The sequence below is a fragment of the Cynocephalus volans genome, chromosome 2, assembly GCF_027409185.1.
Source record: "Cynocephalus volans isolate mCynVol1 chromosome 2, mCynVol1.pri, whole genome shotgun sequence".
Lineage (NCBI taxonomy): Eukaryota > Metazoa > Chordata > Mammalia > Dermoptera > Cynocephalidae > Cynocephalus > Cynocephalus volans.
In genome coordinates this window covers 207,203,141-207,227,326 of record NC_084461.1, presented here as the reverse complement: position 1 = coordinate 207,227,326, position 24,186 = coordinate 207,203,141, and the positions used below count along the sequence as shown (strand labels likewise).

At 40.4% G+C, this 24,186-nt stretch overlaps 1 protein-coding gene across 1 annotated transcript in view; it reads right to left on the bottom strand.

The window, feature by feature from the left end:
• LOC134370795 (sodium/glucose cotransporter 1-like) overlaps positions 1 to 24,186 on the bottom strand; it is a 56,406-nt gene that overhangs the window by 2,772 nt on the left and 29,448 nt on the right. The window contains exons 9-13 of the mRNA XM_063087756.1: positions 22,867 to 22,974; positions 21,307 to 21,457; positions 5,740 to 5,908; positions 3,074 to 3,289; positions 226 to 328 (exon numbers count right to left, since the gene is read on the bottom strand). Of these exons, the coding sequence (XP_062943826.1) occupies positions 226 to 328; positions 3,074 to 3,289; positions 5,740 to 5,908; positions 21,307 to 21,457; positions 22,867 to 22,974 (747 nt within the window). The remainder of the gene's footprint in view (positions 1 to 225; positions 329 to 3,073; positions 3,290 to 5,739; positions 5,909 to 21,306; positions 21,458 to 22,866; positions 22,975 to 24,186) is intronic.

Genomic DNA, 24,186 nt, shown 5'->3' with positions numbered 1-24,186 from the left:
TCCCCTATTCACCCTTCCAGCCCAGGGGGCAGCACAACCTCCACACACCTTAAATATTCCTAAGACACATCTTAGGAAAAATGAAAGAGAGAGCCTCTGCCTGGCATAGCATTTCTGAGGGTGAAGACTGGGGTAGAGGGGTGCTGGGGTGGCAGCCCAGGCAATGCCTTCCCCAGAGCACTCTGCACGGGAGCCCTACCCAGGGCTTTGGATCTTCCTTCTCACCTGGCTGTGCTGGGGGCTCAAGAGGTCTCTTTCTTTGTGTCTCTGTGTCCAGATCTACCCTTTCCTCTGGGCTGTTTCGTAAACTCCAACATAGCCGATGGAGCTGGGGAGGGAGAGCAGTGGCACATCACCACCCAGAGCCCTGCCACGTGGGCCACACAGTACCATGGCCACAGCTGGGCACCAGGGTCTCCACAGACTGAAAAGAGATCTGGTTGTTAAATTCCAACAAAAGATGGAAGGAACATGGGATGGGCAGGTTTAGGAATCAGCAACTCTGGATTTTAGTTCTGGCTCTGGTACCATGTGATTGTGACTTTGGCAAAGGGTGATACAACCTGTCTGGGCCTTAGTGTCCTTCAGCTGTAAAGTACGGGGTTGGAGGTCATAGGCTCGAGGCTCCTTCCTGTTTTGAGGGTCCAGGAACATACCTCCTCAGAGTGGGAGAAGCTGCACATCACCACGAGTCTACTTCTTCTGGTGGCGTGGGGCAAAGCCCTGTCATCCGGGTGAGCAGGACAGGGCAGACCCAGGGCTGCTTTCATTCCAGAAGCCCTCTGCTGGACATCAGAGACAGCATTAATTCAGCCCAGGAGAGGCTCTACCTGGCCCTGGGGCAGAGCTCCACTGCTCCAGCTCAACAGGGCATTTGCAGACGCCCAAGAGGGACACTCCCTTTCCCTTCTCGTTTGTGATTTTTTTTTCTCTTCCTAAAAACATATGTGGAAACTTTTGGAAGTAACAAAACTTTGGGAGGTAACAAAACCCAATTGTTGTTGCCATTTTTTAAAGGGTTCGGTTAGCAGAAGCACAATTAAGTGAACATTTCCATTTCTACCAAGTCCATCCCGGAACAGACATATTTGAATCTATTCTTCCAGCTTGGTAGAGGATATTTGAGTCTCTGCCCCATTTGTTTCCTGCTAACACACAGCAGGGATGTTCAGGAGCTTTCCCAGCATGCATCTCTCTAAGGCCCAGCCTGAGTCCCACCTCTCAGACTAAAATGTTGGAACTAAAATTCTGTCATGTTGATGACAGAAACTTAGCCTTTAATTGCTTCCTGATGATGCCATATGTGTGCATTTTCCTTCCCAAGGGCACTGTCAGCCTCTTGTGGCCGAGGTCACTAGGTGCCCTGGAAGATCCCAGGTTTGAGTGCTGTGCAGTGTCTGTGGGCTTCTGAGCTTGGCTGAGTTTGGGCAGAGTCCCACCTCCTATGGTGGAAGTGAGCAGAGGCTCCATGTTTAGAGGGCCCAGGCCCAGCCTGGCATATTGTCACTGATCCACAAATGCTCATTTTTCTTTTATCTCCTCTTCCACTTCGGTCAGCTACTTGATGCTCTCCAGAGCACTAGCATACTGCTAGGCATGTGGAAAATGCTCAAAAAGTACCTGACTGATCAAGTGAGAAGCAGGCAAAAACAACAAGTTGAGAGTAAGAGAACAGCAGGAAAGAATGCAGACATTCTCAATGACTAAGACCCTGAGCAACAGGAAACTTAAAGAACCCAGAATCCTACAGCTTCTCAAGGTTCTAGGAGCAGTGAAGTCTCCCTGGGCTGTGTCACTGAGGCAGGGAGCAATTTGTAGGCTGCTCTCCCAACTTGCTCCATCCCTCTTCCAACCTAGCTGTGTGTGCAAGGAAAGAATGAATGAAATGGAAAATACTGAGCAGAAAGAGTGGACAGAGGGAAAACCCAAGATCGAGCTGGGGGACACTGAGGCTTACAGTTTCCTCAGTTTACCTGTCCTGTGACTCAGCGTTTGATAATGGAATACCAGCTTTTATCCAGACCCCAGGCAAAGTTGTAAGAAAGACATGGAGATCTTATATACCACCCATTCCCTTTTGAGCTCCTCCCTAAACTTTGGACCCTCTTGATTGCTGGATGGATGCCCTGGACCCTCCCTCCTATTGCTTTCTGGCAGGGCCTCATCCCTGTCCTGCTAATGTGCTAAAGTAGGTGACATGGGGGAGCCATCATGAGCTCCAGAGCCAGGTTGGGGCCCAGTCCTGCCACATACTAGTTTTGTTACCTTGGACAAATTACTTAACTTCTCTAAGCTCAGGCTTTCTAATAAATACAGTCGGCTCTCCATATCCATGGGTTCTGCATCCATGGATTCAATGAATCACTGATCAAAAATATTTGGAAAAAAATTGTGTCTGTACTGATCATGTACAGACGTTTTCCCTTGTCATTATTCCCATACAATATAACTATTTACATAGTACTTACTTTGTATTAGGTTTTATAGGTAATGTAGAGATGATTTAAAGTATACAGGAGGATGTGCATAGGTTCATATGCATACACTATGCCATTTTATATCAGGGACTTGAGCATCCATGGATTTTGGTATTTGCTGAAGGTCCTGGAACCAATCTTCCATGGATTGGTATCCAAAACAGGGGTGACAGAGGTAGGAAATGGCTTGTAAGCAGGCTGCAGGCAGCTGCCAGCAATACTGTCCCCTCCCCCTTTGCATTGGCTTAATTCCATCTGGGTGGGTGGCAGCTGGGACTGCCCTAATTACATTAATTCATACTGAGGTTAGTGAATTTAACACTTCCAGGGAAAACTTGCATTTTAAAAGATAAATTTCTCAATCTAAGTAAATACCTAATGCAGATTGAAGAGCTTTTAGTTTAGTTTAGATTTTTAAGGCAGGGCCCTTTCTGTGTTACTTGCCTATATCTGACCCACCCCAGCCCCATCCCCCAGTCTTATCCCCCAGCCCTTCCACTTTCAAAGAGAATGCAGGAATTCAGCCACTTTTCACCAAATTACTGTGCACTGGGACTGTGGGGTTGACCCCAGAGCATATTAAGGGCAGTACTTACATGTTTATCTGGAATTGGGTCTGTGATTAAAGAGATCCCCAGCATGGTGAGAAGACTAACCACAAAAAGGATCATGGTAAAATAGAGGTAGTGCACGCCACAGATGAACACAGGGCACTTGCTGTTCCCTGTGCAGCTCCAAGGTTCGTAGACCAACTTGGCCACCATTCCAATGAAGCCAATTATAATCCCGACAATCAGCCCCCAGAAGGCACTCTGCCAAAGAAGGAACCTGACAGTCACCTGGGAGGAAGATGGATGATGAGACAGAGCATCTTCATCCTCACTTCCCTGACTAGCTGAGTTCTGAAGTTAAACCCATCATAAGGTATCGAACACCTTGCAGAAGAAGAGTGTGAGCAACAGTGAGGAGATGAAAAACCTGAGGCTCCTGCTCTCCCTTAGGTCAATCAGAGGACTTAAGAAACATTGGTAACGCTTTTAAGTTGGATAATAAATAGGCATCTCAAACAAAATGTGCCCCAAAAGAACCTGGCCTTCCCCATTTCTGTAAATGGCACTTCCATCTCCCGCATTACTCAGGTTGAAACCCCAGGAGCCACCCCTGGTTCCTTCCTTTCCATTCTGCCCTACCACCAAACCATCAGCAAATCCTGTTGGCTCTGCCTCCAATATGTATGCAGAATCCAACCACTTACCATCACCTCTATGGCTACTGCCCTAACCCCAAACCACCATCTCTCTCACACAGGTGGGGCTCCCTACCTGGTCTCCTGCTTGCCCATTGTCCCCACAGAATCCAGAATGGTTTCTCAAAGCATACACTAGAAAATGCCATGCCTCTGCCTAGGTCCTCCAATGGATTCTCATCACCTGCCACCAGAATCAAACCTCAGCTCTGTACCATGATTGACATCATCTAGCTCCATCCCATACTCTCCTCTTGGTGGTCCCACTCTAGCCATTGTCACCTTCTTCCGGCATCTCGAACCTTCCCTCTTTGCTCTTGGCTCAGGCCTTTGTACTCACCCTTTTCTCTGCTTGGGTCTCTCCCTAGATCTTGGTATTTCTGGCTCATCCTTCAAGTTTCAGATTTAAGGTCACTTCTTTAGGAGAGGCCTTCTCCCACCACCTTAGCTAATGTCCTTGTCCAACCTTCCTCACCCCTGCACTCCCCAACCAGAGCCTGCCCCGCCACCTTCCATGATCCTTTTTTATCTTTTAAACAGTACTGCATCACTATTAGAAATCTTTATCTGTTCACTGGGTGTCACCAGTCTCCTTCAACTGAACTGTCCACTCCATAAGAGTAAGGACTTGGTCTTGGCTTGGGAGCTGTATCTGAAGCCTCACTCAGGTGGGGATGGAGGTCAGAGGGGACAAAAGATACCACATGTGGGCAAGCATCTTGGGGAAAGAGATAAACCCAAAATCTAGGCAGAAGATCTACAGGAACGAACCATTCAATGAAGAAGATGGGCAGAAGCCAGATGAGCATGCTATTTGAAACAGGGTGGGAGAGAGGGCCTGCAGTCGTTTTCTAGGTGAAAGAGTGTACATGCAATATGCCTGCAACCTTGGATTGGGTTAGCGGGAGAGCAACTGATCAGGGCTGTGTTTTCCTTGGTGATAGGCCCCAATACCCAGAGGCTGGTGACATAGGTGGGAGGCACAGTCCCATGACTGCTTGCCCCTCTTGCCCATGTCTTTCTCAGAAGAGCAAAGAGAAGCAACTCTGGGATCCCTGGAGCCCAGCACTCTTCCTTCACAATCTTGGTGCTAAATTGAGTTCTGCTGAACTGGCTGGAGCAGGGAGCACTAGCACGTTGAGATGAGCCCAGGAAGAAGCATCAACCAGGTGGAAGGATAAAAAGATATTTTTGGACCGAGGTCAAGGGTTTGGGTCCTCGTACTAGCTAGATGCCGAAACAAACAAACGAACAAACAAAATGTTTCTGGCAAAGCAAACAGATGATGCAAATGACGGGAGGCCAGGGAAGGTGCAGGACAGTTCAGCAATCAGTATTGCAAGTTGCTTGGAGGGGCTGAGACCTAGAGGCTGTGTATAGAGAAGGCAAGTCCCCGGAGGTAGGCAGGGCCAGATCACAGAGTGCCTCAGGCACTGTGCTCAGGAATTCATGCAAGGCCCAGCTACTCAGGGATGTTAGGGGAAACAAGATTTAAAATATGACTCAAAAAAAAATTCTGGCAAACCATGTTTTCAAAGTCTTATTGATGAAATGATCAAGCCATTAATTGGGATTTTTACTTGGTCTTAAGTGTCACCAAAAGAAAGGGTCAAAATAATTATCTCCTCACTGCAGGGAAGGGAGGAGGAGCCCAATACTGTATATCCCCCCATGAGTGTGAAATCTCTGACCATGACACATCCATGTACAAGGGCCATAGAAGAATATTGTCCTACAGTGTGAGGGAGAATTATTCACAATTTTGCAACATCTATGGCATGGCTGAAAGTGGATTACATCACAAAGGGAGGGATATGAGTGCTCTCCTTTTCCCTCCATGCATAAAAGGGAGGTGGGCCAAATCTGCCTAGGAGGAAATCATCTCTCAGAAAGCAAATAATGCCTCAATGTGAACTGAAGCATAAGAGACCCTTCCAGGGCAACTCTTGCAAAGGCAACTATAATGTGAAGGCAACCCTTCACATCATTCCATGTGGTGGTCATGCCAACACCTACCTGCTCATTGACTCTTTTGCAGAATATGGCAAGCAGAATGACAGCAGCAATGGGTGGTGTCACATAACTCCTAATTGCCTGTGTGTATTCAAACAGTATTTCACTCTGAGCTGTATCCGTAATAGGGACCAAGGCAATGGTGACAGCAAGTAAGACTATAACAAAAAACCTGTAAATTAAACCAACAGTCAATGACAATTTGATAAGGTTTTTTTCTTGCCAATAAAATATCTACAAACCATAAACTGGTAATTCAATTATTCCTTAATTTAAATGCAGGTGCTCATTCATAAGTATGGGGGCAGAGGAGAGAGCCACACCCTTAAACACAAATGGATGACACAAGGCTGCAGAAAAAAACCCATCAACTTCTGGACAAATAAAACTGAGCATCTACATGCCTGTTACTGGATAATTCATAGATTTTTATCAAACTTGGAGAGTGTATTTGGGGAAGCCAGGTTTAAAATATTAATACATAGAAGATATTAATTTCTTGAGGAATAAAAGTTCAGAAACATTAATATGGCAAATGATTTTAAAGATTCCAACAACTTAAGTTCAGAAACTTCTTACTCAAATTTTGCTGAAAATTTTAAGAAACTGGGTAGAGGCTACAAATGTTCATTTTAAAATGTATATCCATATTTAAAATTACATGAGATCAAGTGTCATCCCAAAGATGAATAAATCAAAAATTTTATGTCAAAAAGGGCTGAAAAATTATAATTTAGAGAGAGTGAATGTAAGTTAGAAAGACTAATTCGTTGATAGTCAAAGAAGAGGCAAAGTTCCAGCTCCAATAACAATGAAATATCTGGCATTGGACTAACCTCTCACAGATGACAATGATAAACTCTGGGCCAAATACAAAAACAATTTGAAGATACTGAAGAGCAGCCCAAAGCAGGCAGAAATGGGAGGGGAGTCAATCTTTGGAAGAAAGGAACCACACTAGGTGACATCTACATGTATACAGCATTTCTCCTGAGGGACCTCCCTAACCTTCATGGTGTGGAGTGGCCAGAAGTTAGGCATAAATCCCCACTCTTACTGAGCTGAGGTAATAGAGGACAGAGGTTAGAGATTCAGAGTGGATGAAAATTTGGGGGGTGGGGGGAGGGAATTCCAGAAAGGAGGGAGACACACAGCAAGGTGGTCCAAATCTGCATATAAACTCCCCTTGAACTCTTGGCTGACCCCTGAATTATATATGGGTGCTCTCCAAAGGGTCCACCAACAAGCAAGTGTTAGAAGGCAGAAAAAGCTGGGCAGAGATTTAAGCTGCTGTTTACAGCAGGAGAGAAAGAAATTGGAGTTGGAATCCTATTACGTTAGAGGGGCTATGTAACCATCTCAGGCTTTTCACTAAAACCCCAGATGGGTCATGCCTTAGGAGTAGAAACTATATCCCAGGACTAAGAATTTGCCCTAAGACTAAGAGTAAAACTGAAGAACACCGTAACAAAGTATAAATACAGAGTACTACAACTTTAAGGTGATCACCTAGTAATTTGCCTGAATTCTAGAACAAAACCCAATACTTTTCAGAGGAACATGATCCAGAGTCTCTACAATGTATTATCCACAATGTCTATAATACATAAAGTTTACTGGGCATGTGAAGAAATAAGAAGATATGACCCATAGTCAAGAAAAAAAAAAAAAAAAGCAATCAAGAGAAGCCCAAAGTTGGCTAAGATATTAAAATTAACAGACAAAGGACTTCAAAGCAGCTATTATAGCTACATTAAAGGACTTAAAGGAAATAATGGTTATGAGAGAACAGATGGGAAATCATGGCATAAAACTGGATACTATAGCAACTTTAAAAAGGAACCAAATAGAAGTTCCAGAACTGAAATTCCAGTTCAATATCTGAAATGAAAAATTCAGTGGTTGGCCTTACCAATAGATTGGAAATGGCAGGAAAAATGGCCAATAAACCCAAAGACAGACTGATAAAGCTAAACGGAAGAACAAAGAGGAAAACAAATGTTTAATAAACAGAACCTCCATGATCTGTGGGATATTAAAAGAGCTAATATGTGTGCAACTAGAGCCACACACACAAAGAGAGAGAGAGAGAGAGAGAGAGAGAGAGAGAGAGAGAGAGAGAGAGAGAGAGAGAGAGAGAGAGAATGGAGTAGAAAAATATACAAAGACATAATGATCAAAAATTCCCCAAACCTGGTGAAAACTATTAATTTATATATATATATATATATATTTTTTAAAAGATGACCGGTAAGGGGATCTTAACCCTTGACTTGGTGTTGGCAGCACCACGCTCAGCCAGTGAGCGAATCGGCCATCCGTATATGGGATCCGAACCCGGGGCCTTGGTGTTATCAGCACCGCACTCTCCCGAGTGAGCCACGGGCCGGCCCAAAACTATTAATTTATAGATTTAAGGAGCTCAGCAAAACCCGAGCAGAATCAATAAACACACACAGATACACACACACACACACACACACACACACACACACACACACCCCAAAATGAAGAGGAAACATTGAAAGCCATAGGAAAAAAGAGATATATAGAAAGCAATGGTATGAATTATGGCTGACTTCTCATCAGAAAGAGGGCAGAATAGAATAGAACAGCATCATTAAAGTGGTGAAAGAGAAGGCAAGAGAGTGTCCGGTGACCAGGGTCCCAGGTGGCAGCCCTGGGCAGCTTTCCTACCACCCAAACAGAAGGCAAGAGTGCACCACAAACACTGCTTCTAGCAGGTAATCCACCACAGCTAATTCCACAGGTACTGCTGCCACAAGGACTGCTTACCACCACAGTAGCAGCCAGGACCAACCCGCAGGCAGGATGCCACACATTCAACTGCATTGACACAAGGAGAGTCATCAGCAGAGCCTGCAAATAGAGGAAAAAGTCTTTTTCCTCAAAGCCCACTCCAAAGTAATAGAAGAAACAACTGCTCTACCAGATCACCAGACATCAATTGTAGAGATGCTAGAAATACAAATAAACAAGAAAATTTGACACCACCAAAAGAATACAGTAATTCTCAAGTACCAGACCCCAAAGAGCAGGAGATCCTTGAAATGACTAAAGAGGAATTCTGAGCAATGATCTTAAGAAAACTCAATGAGATAAGAGAAGACTCAGTTGTAGAATAAGATGCAACGAAATGAGAAAAAATATCCAGGATATGAAGGAGGAAATTTACAAAGAGATTAATACCTTAAAAAAGAATGTAGCAGAACTCCTGAAACTGAAGGATTCATTCAATGAAATAAAAAACACAACTGAGAGCCTAAGCAGCAGATTAGAGTAAGCAGAAGGAAGAATTTCAGATCTCAAATATGGTCTTTTTTGAAATAACCCAGGCAGACAAAAAAAAAAAAAAAAAAAAAAAAAAAAAGAACTTTTTAAAAATGAAGAAAATCTAAGAGAGCTAGCAGACAACCTTAAGTGCACAAATATCCAAATCATGGATATTCCAGAAGGGGAGAAGAAAGGAAAAGGCACTGAAAACCTATTCAGTAAAATAATAATGGGAAACTTCCCAGGTATAGGGAGAGACACAGACCTTCAGATCCAGGAAGCTCAAAGATCCCCAAACAGATTCAATCCAAAAAGATCCTCTCCAAGACACATTATAGTCAAACTGGTAAAGCTCAAAGACAAAGAGAGAATCTTAAAAGCAGCAAGACAAAAGCATCAAGTCACCTATAAGGGACCCCCTATCAGACTAACAGTAGACTTCCCAACAGAAACTCTACAGGCCAGAAGAAAATGGGATGATATATTCAAATTACTAAAAGAAAAGAACTGCCCACTAAGAATGCTATACACAGCAAGGCTATCCTTCAGAAATGAGGGGGAAATAGCATATTTCCCAGACAAACAAAAACTGTGAGGGTTCACCACCACACAACCAGCCCTGAAAGAAATTCTCAAGGCAGTCCTGCATCTAGAATCGGAAAAATGATAATCACTATCACGAATACACAAGAAAAAACAAAACCCACTGGTAAAACAAAAATGCAAATGAGAAACAGAAAGAAACTAAATCTTACCACTTTAGAAAAACAATAAATATTTAAGACAAATAATAAAAGGGGAAGAAAGGAACAAAACATATTTAAAACATCTAAACAAAAAGCAACAAAATGCCTGGAGTAAGACAATACCTGTCAATAACAACTCTAAATGTAAATGGATTAAGCTCCCTATTCAAAAGACTGATTGGATTAAAAAGCTAGATCCAACTATATGCTGTTTTCAGGAGACTCACCTCACCCATAAAGGCACACACAGACTAAAAGTGAAAGGATAGGAAAAGGTATGCCAAGCAAATGGAAACAAAAAACGAGCTATTCTTATAAAGGATAAAACAGACTTTAAACCAAAAACCATAAAAAGAGACAAAGAAGGCCACTATATAATGATAAAAGGATCTACCCATCAAGAAGACAAAACAATCATAAATATCTATACACTCAACACTGGAGCACACAGATGTATAAAGCAAACACTATTAGACCTAAAGAAAGAGACAGACCCCAATATGATAATAGTGGGGGACCTGAACAGTCCTCTTTCAGCATTGGACAGATCACTTAGGCAGCAAATCAACAGAGAAACACAGGATTTAAACTACACCTTAGACCAATTGGACCCGGCACATATTTACAGAACATTTCATCCAACAACTAAAGAATATACATCTACTCATCATTTACATTCTATTCATCAGCACATGGAACATTCTCCAGGATAGACCACATGTTAGGTCACAAATCAAGTATCAGGAAAATTTAAAAAATCTTTTCAGACCACAATGGATTAAAACTGGAAATCAATAACAAGCAAAACTGTGCAAATAGAAATACATGGAAATTAAACAACAGGCTCCTCTGAATGACCTATGGGTCCAAGAAGAAATTAAACAAGACATCAAAAAAAAAAAAAAACCCTCTCAAAACTCACAAAAATAAAGACACATCATACAAAAACCTGTGGGATACTGCAAAGGCAGTCCTGAGAGGGAAGTTTATTGCAATAGAAACTTACATCAAAAGAATAGAAAGACTTCAAATCTAATGTTACACCTCAAAGAACCAGAAAAAGAACAATCCAATCCTGAAAGTAGTAGACAGGAAGAAATTATTAAGATCAGAGTAGAGCTAACTTAAATAGAGACCCCCCAAAATGATACAAAAGATCAATGAAATAATAAGTTAGTTTTCTGAGAAGGTAAACAAAATAGACAAACCATTAGCTGGGCGGGGGTGTGTGTGTGTGTGAGAGACCTAACTAGCAAAAATCAGAAACGAAAAAGGAGACATTACAACCAATCATTATGGACTATTGTAAACAACTATATGCCATATGAAAACCTGGAAGAAATGGATAAATTTCTGGACACATACAAACTACCAAGACTGAGCCAAAGAAACAGAAAACCTGAACAGACCAATAACAAGCAACAAGACTGAAGCAGTAATCAGCCATCTCCTAACAAAGAAAAGCACAGGACTGGATGGTTTTACTACTGAATTTTACCAAATCTTTAAAGAGGAATTAATACAACTTACTTTCAAACTATTCCAAAAAATTGAAACAGAGGCTATTCTCCTAAGCTCATTCTATGAGGCCAGCATCACCCAGATACCAAAACCAGACAAAGATACAACAAAAAAAGAAAACTACAGACCAATATCTCTGGTGAACACAGATGCAAAATATTAGCAATCATCAAAAAAATTATATGTCATGATCAGGTGGGATTCATCCCAAGGATGCAAGGATAGTTTGACAAATGCAAGTCAATAAGTGTGATACACCACATCAACAAAATCAAGGACAAAAACCATATGATTATCTCAATAGACACAGAAAAAGCATTTGACAATATTCAACATCCATTCATGATAAAGACTCTCAGCGAATTAGGTATAGAAGGAAAGTATCTCAACACAATAAAATCCATTTACAATAAACCAGTCACCAATATTGTCCTGAAAGGGGAAAAGCTGAAAGATTTTCCTTAAGAACAGGCAGAAGACAAAGATGCCCACTATCACCACTCCTATTTGACATAGTATTGGAAGTACTAGCCAGAGCAATCAGGCAAATGAAAGAAATAAAGGACATCCAGATTGGAAAAGACAAAACCAAGCTGTCCCTGTCTGCAGATGACATGATCCTATACATGAAAAACCTAAAGACTCTACCAAAAAACTCTTAGTGCTGATAAAGAATTTCAGAAATGTTGCAGGATACAAAACCAACACACAAAAATTGCCAGTGTTTTTATACTCCAATAACGAATTAGCAGAAAAGGAAATCAAGAAAGCAAGCCCATTTACAACAGTCACCAAAAAAATAAAATATGTAGAAATCAATTCAACCAAGGAGGTGAAAGATCTCTACAATGAGAACTACAAAACACTACTGAAAAAAATTAAAGAGGACACAAAAAAGGTGGCAAGATATTTCATGCTCTTGGATTGGAAGAATTAACATTGTGAAAATGTCCATATTACCCAATGCTATCTACAGATTCAAGCAATCCACATCAAAATACCAATGACATTCTTCACAGAAACAGAAAAAACAATCCTAACATTCATATGGAACAACAAAAGGCCATGAATAGTCAAAGCAATACTGAGTAAAAAAAATAAAGTCAGAGGCATAACACTACCTTACTTCAAATTATACTATAAAGCTATAGTAACCCAAACAGCATAGTACTGTCATAAAATCAGACACTCGGACCAATGGAACAGAACAGAGAACCTGGAAATCGACCCACATACTTACAGCCAACTGTCCTTTGATAAAGGCAACAAGAACATATGTTGGGGGAAAGACTGCCTCTTCAATAAATTGTGCTGGGAAAATTGGACATCCATGTGCAGAAGAATGAAACTAGACTTGTACGTCTTGCCATATACCAAAATCAACCCAAAGTGGATTAAAGACTTAAGTCTAAGACCCAAAACCATACAACTACTAAAAGAAAACATAGGGGAAACACTTCAGGAAGTAGGACTGGGTAAAGACTTTATATAAGTAAGACCCCAAAGGCACAAGCAATAAAAGAAAAAGTAAACAAATGGGATTGCATCAAACTAAAAAGCTCTACACAGCAAACGATCAACAGAGTGAAAAGATAACCTATAGAATAGGAGAAAATATATGCAAACTACACATCCAACAAGGGATTAATATCCAGAATATACAAGGAACTCAAACAACTTCATGGTAAAAAAAAAACAAATAATCCAGTTAAAAAATAGGCAAAGGAGCTGAATAGACATTTTTCAAAGAAAGACATACAAGTGGCCAACAGGTACATGAAAAAATGCTTAACATCACTAATTATCAGGGAAATGCAAATGAAAACCACACTGAGATATCATCTCACCACAGTTAGACTGACCATTATTAAAAAGACTGAGAATAACAAATGCTGGCAAGGATGTGGAGAAAGAGGAACTCTTCTACACTGTTGGTGGGACTGTAAAATAGTACAGCTATTATGGAAAACAGTATAGAGGTTCCTCAAACAACTACGGATAGAACTGCCATATGATCCAGCAATCTCACTTGTGGGTATATATCCAAAGGAATGGAAATTATCATGTCAAAGGGATACCTGCATTCCCATGTGTAGTGGATTGAATTATGTCCCCCCAAAACTCACTGGAGCTTGAATTGTGTCCCCCAATTTTTATTATGTATTAGAAATTTAGCCCCCATTGTGACTGTTAAGAAGGTGGGAAATCCTACTATGGTAATTGAAAGGCGAAGCCTTGAAGAGGTGATTGGATTGTAGGACCATGCAGTAGTGAATAGATTAAAAATGGTGGTCAGGGGTGTGGTTCTGAGGGCTTTAAAAGAAGAGGAGAGTCTGTCTTGCTTTCTCTCTCTGCTCTCTCTGCTTCCACCATCTTGCAATGGGAGACCACTGGGTCACTTTTGCTACCACCAGATGGACTTTTGACTTCCCAGCCTCAGAAACTGTAAGCAATAAATTTCATTTTCTTTACTAATTACCTAGTTCCAAGTATTTTGTTATAAGCAACAAAAACAGACTAATACACCATGTTCATCACAGTTCTATTTACAATAGCCAAGATAAGGAACCAACCTAAATGTCCATCAACAGATGACCAGATAAGGAAAATGTGGTACATATATATAATGGAATACTACTCAGCCAAAAAGAAGGAAATTCTGCCATTTGCAGGAGCATGGATGAGGTTGGAGAAAATTATGTTAAGTGAAATAAGCCAGGCTCCCAAAGAGCAATATTGCATGTCCTCACTCAAAAGTGGGTGCTAAGAAAGAAGGAAAAAAAGAAAGTCAGAAAGAAAGAAAGACAGATAGACCGATAGACCACAATAATATGTTGAACTTTCAGAAGGAGAGAACAAATCTATGGCTACTAGAGGTGGGAAAGGGGAAGAGAGAGGGTGGTTAGGGAGAAAACTGGTGAGGGGCACAAAGAATAATTATGATTTGTAATAGTGAATATGCTAATAATATTGATTTGATCATTACATATTGTACACAAATAATGATAGTCAACACTGTACCCCAACAATATGTATAATCAATTATGCTTCAATAAAAAGAAATAAAGTGGTAAAAGAAAGTACTGTCAACCTAAAATTCTATATCCAGTGAAACTACCCTTCAAAAATATAGGTGAAATAAAAACATTTTCCGGTAAAAACTGAGAATCTGTCACCAGCAGACCAGCATATAACAAGCATGCTGAAGAAAGTTCTTTAGGGTGAAGGGGAAAGATACAGATGGAAACTGGACCCTAAAAGAAGGGATGATGAGCACCAAAAAGTTAAATAAAATATATGGATAAATACAAAATATAGTTTTTTCTTATCTTAATTTCTTAAAAAGGAAATGATTGCTTAAAGCAAAAAATGACATTGCTATCATTGTATTGTGGAGTTTATAATGCATGTAAATGTAACATACATAAAAATAACACAGAAGATGAAAAAGGAAAATGGTGTATTCTGCTGCAAGGTACTTACACCTTACATAGTTAACTCTACGTAGACTGTGATAGGTTCAAAATGCATACTATAATCTCCAGAGCAACCAAACAAATTAAAATGGGATATTAAAAACTATTTCTAGCCACATTAATGATTATATTACATGCAAAATGGAATAAACACTCAAAAGGCAGAGATTGCTAGCCTAGATAAAAAATCAAGATCCAACTATATGTGCTCTAAAAGGCACTCACTTTAAATAAATTCACAGGTTAAAAGTAAAAAACGTTACAAACGCTAAGCATAAAAAAGCTGGGTGGGCTATATTAATAACAATGTACCTAGACAAGGAGTATTATCAGAGATAATAAAGAGACGTTTCTTAATGATGAAAGGGTTAATTTCTCTGGGAGCAATAACTAGAATAAATGTGTAAGTACCTACTACCAGCACTTCAAAATATATGAAGAAAAAAAGAACTACAGAACTACAGGGAGGGAGAAATAGATAACTACACAATCATAACTGAAGAATTTAATACCCTTCTCTCAGTACAGAAGATACTGAATGTTTGTGTGACACACACACACACATACACACACATTAGAAGAAGTAGAGAAAAATTCAGCAAGAATACAAAAGTATCAATAAATTTTAGAAGTTTGAAATCTCGCAGTGTGTATTCTTGGATCATGGTGGAAGTAAATTAGAAATCAATATAAATAAGATAGTAAGGAAAGCCCCAAAGATGTGGAAATCAAACAGCACACTTCTGAGTAATCTATGGATCAAAGAAAAAGCCACAAGGAAATTAGAAAATACTTTGAACTGAATGAAAATGAAAATACAACATATCAAAATTTGTGCGACACAGCTAAAGAAAGGCTTAGAGGTAGATTTATAACTTTAAGTGGTTATAGTGAAAAATAGGAAAGGTTTTAAACCAATGGTATTTTCACTTTAAGAAGTTAGAAAAAAGAAGATCAGAGTAAATCCAAAGTAAATAGAAAAAAAGAAATAATGAAGAATAGAAATCAGTGGGAAAAAGACAAAACAAGAAACCCAAAAGTTAGTTCTTTGGAAGGATTATTAAAATTGATAAACCCCTAGACAAGTTCGACCAAGAGGAAAAAAACCCCCCAAAATTATCAATATCAAGAATGAAGAGGCACCTTAAGAGTTCCAGTCAAGATGGCAGAATAGACAGCCCCAGTATCACTCTCTCCCACAAATCAACCAATTTATAACTAGAAAAATGTAACATCAGCCAAGGTGTGGCTGCTGGAGCTCAGGGGAAGAGGAGGAGAGACCTACGGAGTTCATGAAGGCGGGAGAAACCACAATGAAAGAAAGAAAAAACTGCTCTGAGTGTTTCAGCCACAGTCACTTTAATGCTGGAGCTGCTGGGTGCATGGAGCAGGAGCAGGCAGAAGCTGTAGCTGTGCTTTTCAGATGGAGTTACTTGGAGGCGGCAGGGGAGAAGAGGACCTTGGTGGCCCCCAGGACAGCAAGATCACTAACAGGGTTCCTGTGGACCCACACAGGAGTGAGGAGCCAGAACAGCTGGAAAAGGGGAGCCATTCAGAGGCAGGTGAGTCATTGTCCCAGGCCCGTCCCACTGGAAGTGTTTGGAGCAAGGGCGTTGGGGGAGACAGGCTCACCACCAGTAGAACACTGGGACACAGCAAGGACAGCCAATCTGCCCCCCAATCAGCGCAGGACCAGTCAGAGGAGACTGGTCAGGAATGCAGAATTGCATGGGGTGCAGTTTGATGAAAAAACTCGGGCCCAGATCAGAGTTTCTACACAACCCAGGTGCACTGAGTCTCTAGAGAGCAGGAAGTACCTATAAGGTCAACCATTAAACCCTGAGCTGCACAAAAAGCCTTCCCTAGGGAAATAGCAGCAAAGCAGCAATTTAGCTCAACACAGCTCAAGTACTGGTTCCCATAGGAAGATCCCCCATTTTAGAAGTAAGCAAAGCACAAAAAATTAGTTACAGCCCAGGCACACCATCAGCGTCTTGGGGTCCGCCAGGGGACATGAGGCTTGGAGCTGGGGACCAGACCCCACTCCCACAACCAGACACACCACCAGCACCAAGGAGTATGCCAAAAACATCACCTCCATGTGGGTGGCCCACCACAGCCACCACTATAACGATGGCTGCCGTGAAAGTGGCCAGATGCCACAACCACCATGCAGATGGTCCGCCAGCCACTGGAGTGCATTGACACAAGGGGAGTCACCAGCAGAGATAAAGAAGAGGATCTCTCTCTCCACAAAGCCCACTGCAGAGTGACAGAAGAAGCATCTGCTCTATGATAATATTGGGGGGCCTGATCACACCTCTCAGCATTGGACAGATCATCTAGGCAACAAATCAACAGAATAACCATTATTCTTTCAGAAGGAAGAGAAGAAATCTAGGGTTATTAGAGGGGGTAGGGAAGAGAGAAGGGGGATGGAGAAAGATTGGACAAGGGGCATAAAGAATAATTATGATTTGTAACAATATATATGCTAGTAATATTGATTTGATCAACATATCTTAATGTTGAACCCTAAAAATATGTATAATCAATTTTGATTCAATAAAAATAAAAAAAAATGAAAGAGAGATCCTACAGATATTAAAAGGATAGTAAGGAAAAATTATAAACTAGAAATAACTAACAACTCAGATGAAATGGGCAAATATATTCAAAAATTCGACTTAAAACTGACACAGGATATTAGAAAACCTCAATAGCTACACATCTGTTAAGAACTGAATTCATAGTAAAAAGATTCCCATAAAGAAAACTCCATATCTACATAGTTTCATTGATGAATTCTATCAAATGTTTAATGAAGAAAGAATAACAATCTCATAAAATTCTTTTAGAAAACAGAAGTGTCAGCAGTTCCCAAATCATTTTATAAGGACAGAATAACCCTCAAACCAAATTCTGTCAAATACACAAGAAAAGAAAATTAAAGAGCAATATCCCGCATAAACACAGAAGAAGAAATTTTTAACAAAATATTAATAAATCAAAAAAAAAATCTGGTAATATACAAAAGGGAATAATACAACATGACCAAACAGGGTTTATTCCAAGTTTGCAAGCTTGGTTTAACATTCATAAACCAATAATTGTAATTCACTGTATTAACAGGACAAAAGAGAAAAATCATATGATCTTTTAATTAATGCAGAAAAATACTCAACACAATTTGACACCCTAGGAAATTCTACTCTACTTTTCAGAAGATTTTAGCTTAGCCCTTTAGCTTCCCACAATACACAGCTTTGGAATTCAATAAAAGTCTTGTGGGGGAAACTTGTGCATGTCTGAGACCCCTCTATCTGGCACTTTGACTCCATAAGACTGCCAAAAGTTGTATAGGTTTCTCTGTCTCCCAACTGTGGTCGCTGTCTGGAATTTTAATCTAGTCCTTTTTGCTTTGGAATGACCTAGGAACAGAAGGAAAGTTCCTTAACTTGAGTAAAGGGCATTTACAAAAAACCTATGGCTAATATACTTAAAGGTGAAAGACTAAACCGCAGCTTCAATTATTCCCTAAGATAGGGTATAATGCAAGCATCCACTTTCATCGTTTCTGTTGAACACTGTACTCAAGATCATAGCCACTGCAATAAAGCAATAAAATACTTACTGATTGGAAAGGAAGAAGCCTATCTTTATTCATGAAGGTGTGATTATGTACAAAGAAAATCCCAAAGAATGTACAAAATGTGTACTGGAATCAATAAGTGAATTTAGCAAGGTTCACAGGATACAATGTCAATTAAAATAAAATGAAACAACTGTATTATTTTATACTTGGAGCAAACAATTGAAAATTGCTAATAAAAACAGTTTAATCAAAAATAGCATAAAAACATAGAATACTTAAGAATAAACTTAATAAAAGATGTGTAAGATCTCCACACTGAAAACTAGAGAACAGGGAAATTGGAGAAGACTGAAGTGAACAGAGATGTGCCAAACTTATGGATCAGAAGACTCAGTATTAAAGTGTTCATTCTCTCTATATTGATTATAGATTCCAAACAATCCAATCAAAATCCCAAAATATTTTTTAAAACTGACAAACTGAGTCCAAAAATTATGTGGAAAAAGCAAAGGATCTAGAATAGCTGACACAATTTTGGAAAAGAATGAAGTTGGAGGACTCACAGTACCTGTCTTAGTCCGTTTTGTGCTGCTATAACAGAAAACCACAGACTGGGTAATTTATAAAGAACAGAAATTTATTTCTCATGTTCTGGAGGCTGGAAGTCCAAGATCAAGGTACTGGTATACGGTGTTTGGTTGAGGCTGCATCCTTTGTTGGGGAGAAATGCCATGTCCTCACATGGTAGGAGGCGTTAGGGCAAGACAGTCTAGTGTTGCTTTTATAAAGGCCTTAATCCTATTTGTGGGGGGAGGAAGCCTTATAATATAATCACCTCTTAAAGGCCCCACTTCTTATGACCATCACTTTGGCCATTAAGTTTCAACACCTGAATTTTAGAAGGGACACATTTAAACCATAGCACTACCTACTTTAAGACTTATTGTAAGGGTATGGTAATCAAGACAATTTAGCATTAGCATGGGGACACACAAATAGATTAATGGAATAAAACAGAATCCAAACATAGATCCACATATATGTAGTCAATTGATGTCAGCTGAAGGTGCTAAATATTGGTGAGGATGTGGAGCAACTAGAATCATCACATATTGCTTATGGGAATATAAAATGGTTCACCTATTTTGGAGTTTGGCAGTTTCTTAAAAAGTTAAACATATATCTACCCTGGCCCATCAAGTCCACTCCTAAGTATCATTTTCTGGGATAAATATTTATGTCCACAAAAAACCTACAAGAACATTTATAGCAACTTTCTTCCTAAAAGCCCAAAATGGAAACAACCCCAATGCCCATCAACAGAATGGCTAGACCAACTGCGGTACATTCATATGATGGAATACTAAACCTTTACAAGAAAAAAAAAAATCATGGAAACATGCAACAGCATAGATGAATCTCAAAAACATTATGTTAAACCCAGACACAAAAGAGCATAAACCATATAACTGCACTTATATTAACATTCTTAATGTTGGTCCAAGATGGCACTTCCCTCTTCACGGTTAGCTTCCTTCACATCATGTTTAAGGGAACTTTGCATACTCCAAGGTCAAGAAAATGTTGTCCTGTGTTTCCTTACAGAGCTTTATTTTGTACATCTTTCCCTCTATATTCTTGTGCATATGAATCATGCTTATTTTAAAGTCCTTGTCTGCTAACATCACCTGTGCATCTATTTTTATATCTATCTATCTCTAAATCTATCTATATAAATATAATGGTGAGGGGGGACATTCTTGCTTTGTTTCTCTCTTGTTTCTTCATTAAACACAATGTAGGCTTTTAGGGTGATATAAAAATGTTTTATCATATTGTTAAGTGCCCACTTTACCAAATGCCTTTTCATCATCTGTGAATAGATGCATGTGATTTTTCTCTTTTGATCTGCTAATATGGTGAGTTATATTACTACATTTCCTAATATTGAATCATCCTTGTATTTATGGAAAAAATCACAGTTGGTAATGAGATATCATTCTTTTTAACATTCTTTTTGTGTATTGTTGGATTTGTGTCTAACATTTGATTTACAATTTTTACATTGATATTTAAAGGTGAGATTAGTCTTTAGTTTTAATCTTTTTCTGTGCTATATTTGTTAGCTTTTGGCATCAATATCTTGAGCTTCATAAAATGAATCTGTCTTAGTTTCCTTCTATATTCTCTAACAATTTAAATAAAACTGAAATCTGTCTCTTAAAATTTCTCAGAAAAATACTTTGTAAATCATATAATGCTAACAGTAAAGGCAAATTCAAACACCTGCAGAGGTTAGACAGATAAAATAGACAATTGACACACAACTTGATGAGAGATAAAGGCAGTGTTTTAGACATAAGGTAGGCCAAGTTAAAGGTGTGTGGGCTGGATGTGGCTCATGGGCGGCCAATGTAAAACCCGGTGGAATAAGCCCTTTAAAGACAGAGACCTAGCAGGTGCCATGTAGCATCGTGGTTGATGGCATGTCCCTGAGATGGACAAGCTCCCCTACTTACTATGTGATCTCAGGTAGATCAATTGCCCTCTCTGAGCCACTACTGTGCCATTTGCTCAATGAGAATAAGAACAGCAACTTACCTTTCAATGGTTGTCATGAGGATTAAATGAGAAAATGAGATAATGTATGTAAATTTTCCGAAAAGGACTATGGGGGGGGGTGTACATTAAACTATGCTCATTTTTATCATTGTGATTACTTTATTTTTCCCAAATGGAAATGATTTTCTTTGTGATTATCAAAGCAATATGTCATCACAAAACTACAGCAAAAAACCCCAAAAAACCAAAAAACAGACTTTATATAAACAACGTAATTCTATATACAGCATTACAGCCTACATTTTTCATGTAACTACATTTTGTGGGCATCGTTTCCTTAACAGCAGTAACTAATCTAATTAAAGGAATACTTCACCTTCCTGTTATCATGAGTTCCTTTTCAGTGGCCATAGGCCGCATTTGGGTATAGATGTTTAGTGTGAACAGAGCGCTGGCACTGTTGAAAATAGAAGTCAGGGAGGACATGAGAGAGGCGCATAGTGTGGACAGCATCAAGCCTCGTAAGCCTGGAAGAGAAGGGACATTTCTTGGACCTCCAGCTCTCTGACCATGCCAGGAGATGACTGAGGCCTCCTAAGGAACTTTTACATACACTAAATTTTCTCCTACAAAACATTCAAATTTTATTTGGAGTGGGATTCCATCTAAGGGAGATTAATACATTACATTTGTCCTTGCTGTATGACAAGACTTAGTCTCCTGCTGTGTCTTTATGTAATAATGGGAGCTAATGTCTCTTGGGCGGTTACTCTGTGACAGAACATTCCTTCAGGCATGAGCCTACACCATCCTCCCTACAGCCCTGTGAGATGGACGCCACTGATGCAGATGTGGAGCCAAAGGCTCAGAGAAGGTTCACACTGTAGGCAAGTGATGCGGCTCCTTGTGCCTCAGGTTAGCACAATGTCCAATAAAGGGGAAACACTCAACAAATGTTAGTTATAAACATAACAATCTAGTACCTGAAAGGCCACCATGTAGCAGGGAGGTTAACTCCTCGGTTGAGAGACTTCTTTTCTGTGTGTTGTTGGGAGAGCCGGAGGATAACCAGGACCTGAACTGGAAGCCCACTGCAGCAATTCCCCCAGCTGCATTCAATGGACGGCTTGGAGCAGGCATAGACTGGGGTCCTTTGATTTGCTTCCTTCAACTGCCCACTCTCACTCGTAGCCCTGGTTGCTCTAAGATGGGGCATTTCCTGAGGCTCAGCTGGGGAGTCCAGACAACTCACTTCCTAAACTGTGGAATGGGGTCAGTACTTCCTTCAGTCTGATTCCATCTGTACTGTATTTTATGGAAATATCTCATTTTTCCCAACCTACTGTTCTCTAGAGCTAATACAGAATTGTTTTTTTAAGTCGTGATCATCATTTGGCCATTTCAATGAGATTTGGGGAAGAAGGTGAGATAAATGCATGGGCTCCCTGTCATCTCACAATTAAAGTCATCTGACTGTTGGGCAACTGCTTGTCTCCTTGCCTATCCCAATGGACAGTGAGCTCTTTGAGGACAGGACTTACACATCTGTGTATTCTCATGGCTTAGAACAATGCCTAGCATAATGTGCAGCCAATTTTCTGAGTGAATCAGCAAAAGAGCGAGCTAAGCAGGTGAACTGAATAATGCAAATAGCACGCACATGTTCTGCTTCTGAGATGACGAGCCCTGTGGGTGCATGAGGAATGGAGAGGGAGGCCCTGAGCCTTCCATCAGGGCAAGCAAGCCTCCCTCTGCAGCCCCAACATCCCTTCCACTCCACAGCCTGCATTTACACCTGGAATGATGGACTGACTGGTAGATAAGTCGTCCCAGCCTCCTCGCTCCTACCCATCCACTTACAGCCTGAGGCACAGGCTCCAATGGGGACACAGATCATGAGGTTTCCATGGCTTTAGCAGCAGGACCCATTTCTTACCATTGGGTAGCAGCTCTATCATCAGTAGTGGATAGGCAATGGGGCTGCAACCATTTTTGCTGCCACAGTACTTTTGACATTCTGAAGGTACAACACATGCCACTTTATCTGCAAAGAGATAACAGACATATCAGCATGCTGGTCTTAAAGCTTTAAAATCTGAGCTCAGGGAAAAAGAAGCAAATTAGGAATCATATATTCATATGAAGATGTTAGATTCTTGGTCCACTGGCAACTGCCCCTGTTCATGATCCTAAACACTCTACAGGAGCTTGGGTGGAGGAAAAGGCCAGGGGTCAGGCACCTACAAGTCAAATGAATTGGTGCTTCTACCAATTCACTGCATGACCCAAAGCAAGTCACGTGACCTCGATAAGCCTTTCAGTGATCCCAGCTGGGTGTTAGGAAAGCAAACAGATTATCTGTCCACATATGAATGTGTGAGCACATACTCCCTTAGCCCTGATAGGGGTGTTATTTCAGAGTATTTGGGACTGCAAGGTCTTGAAGAGCATAAGGGTCTATTTTCGAACCTATAATGAAGCACCACCTCTGAGATCTAACAAAGCTACACTTGACAGCCGAACAACAAATCTGGGAATGTTGAAACAGAGCACTCCTCTATGTTAACAGTGGAAAGGAATTCGGGTTTTTTTTTTTTTTTTTTTTTTTTAAAAAGATGACCGGTAAGGGGATCTTAACCCTTGACTTGGTGTTGTCAGCACCATGCTCACCCAAGTGAGCTAACCGGCCATCCCTATATAGGAATCCAAACCCGCAGCCTTGGTGTTATCAGCACCACACTTCCACAGTGAGCCATGGGCTGGCCCTGGAATTAGGATTTTTTAAAAAGACACATTTCTCAGGGGCAGACTGAAGGATGAATTAGGGTTAGAGATCTCTACTGCACATGTTACTTACAATAAAAAATGGTCTACATTTTGTTTGGCTTTGTCAAAAGCACTGCAGCAAGAGACTATCCTGGAAGTCGCCTGCTCTGCCCCTGTGGCTCCACCTATCACAGTAAGAGCTCCATATACTTTAATGAATAAACAGAGGATGAGCTAGTAATACTAGGCTGAAATGGGGATGAGATACATACACGGAATTATGATTGCCCAATAAAAGAAGCAGGGATGTTTTAATAGTATTTAATGGAAAGAACGTAGACCTTGAAGTCAGGCCCACTTTGGGGGTTACACTGAGCTTACTCCAATATGCCTCATGAGTTCAATAATGCTGTGAAAGCCTACCTCTGGGGCTGTGAGAAGCAGCAACAGCATGTGGAAGAGCCCGGAGCATGCCTGCAACACAGGGCGT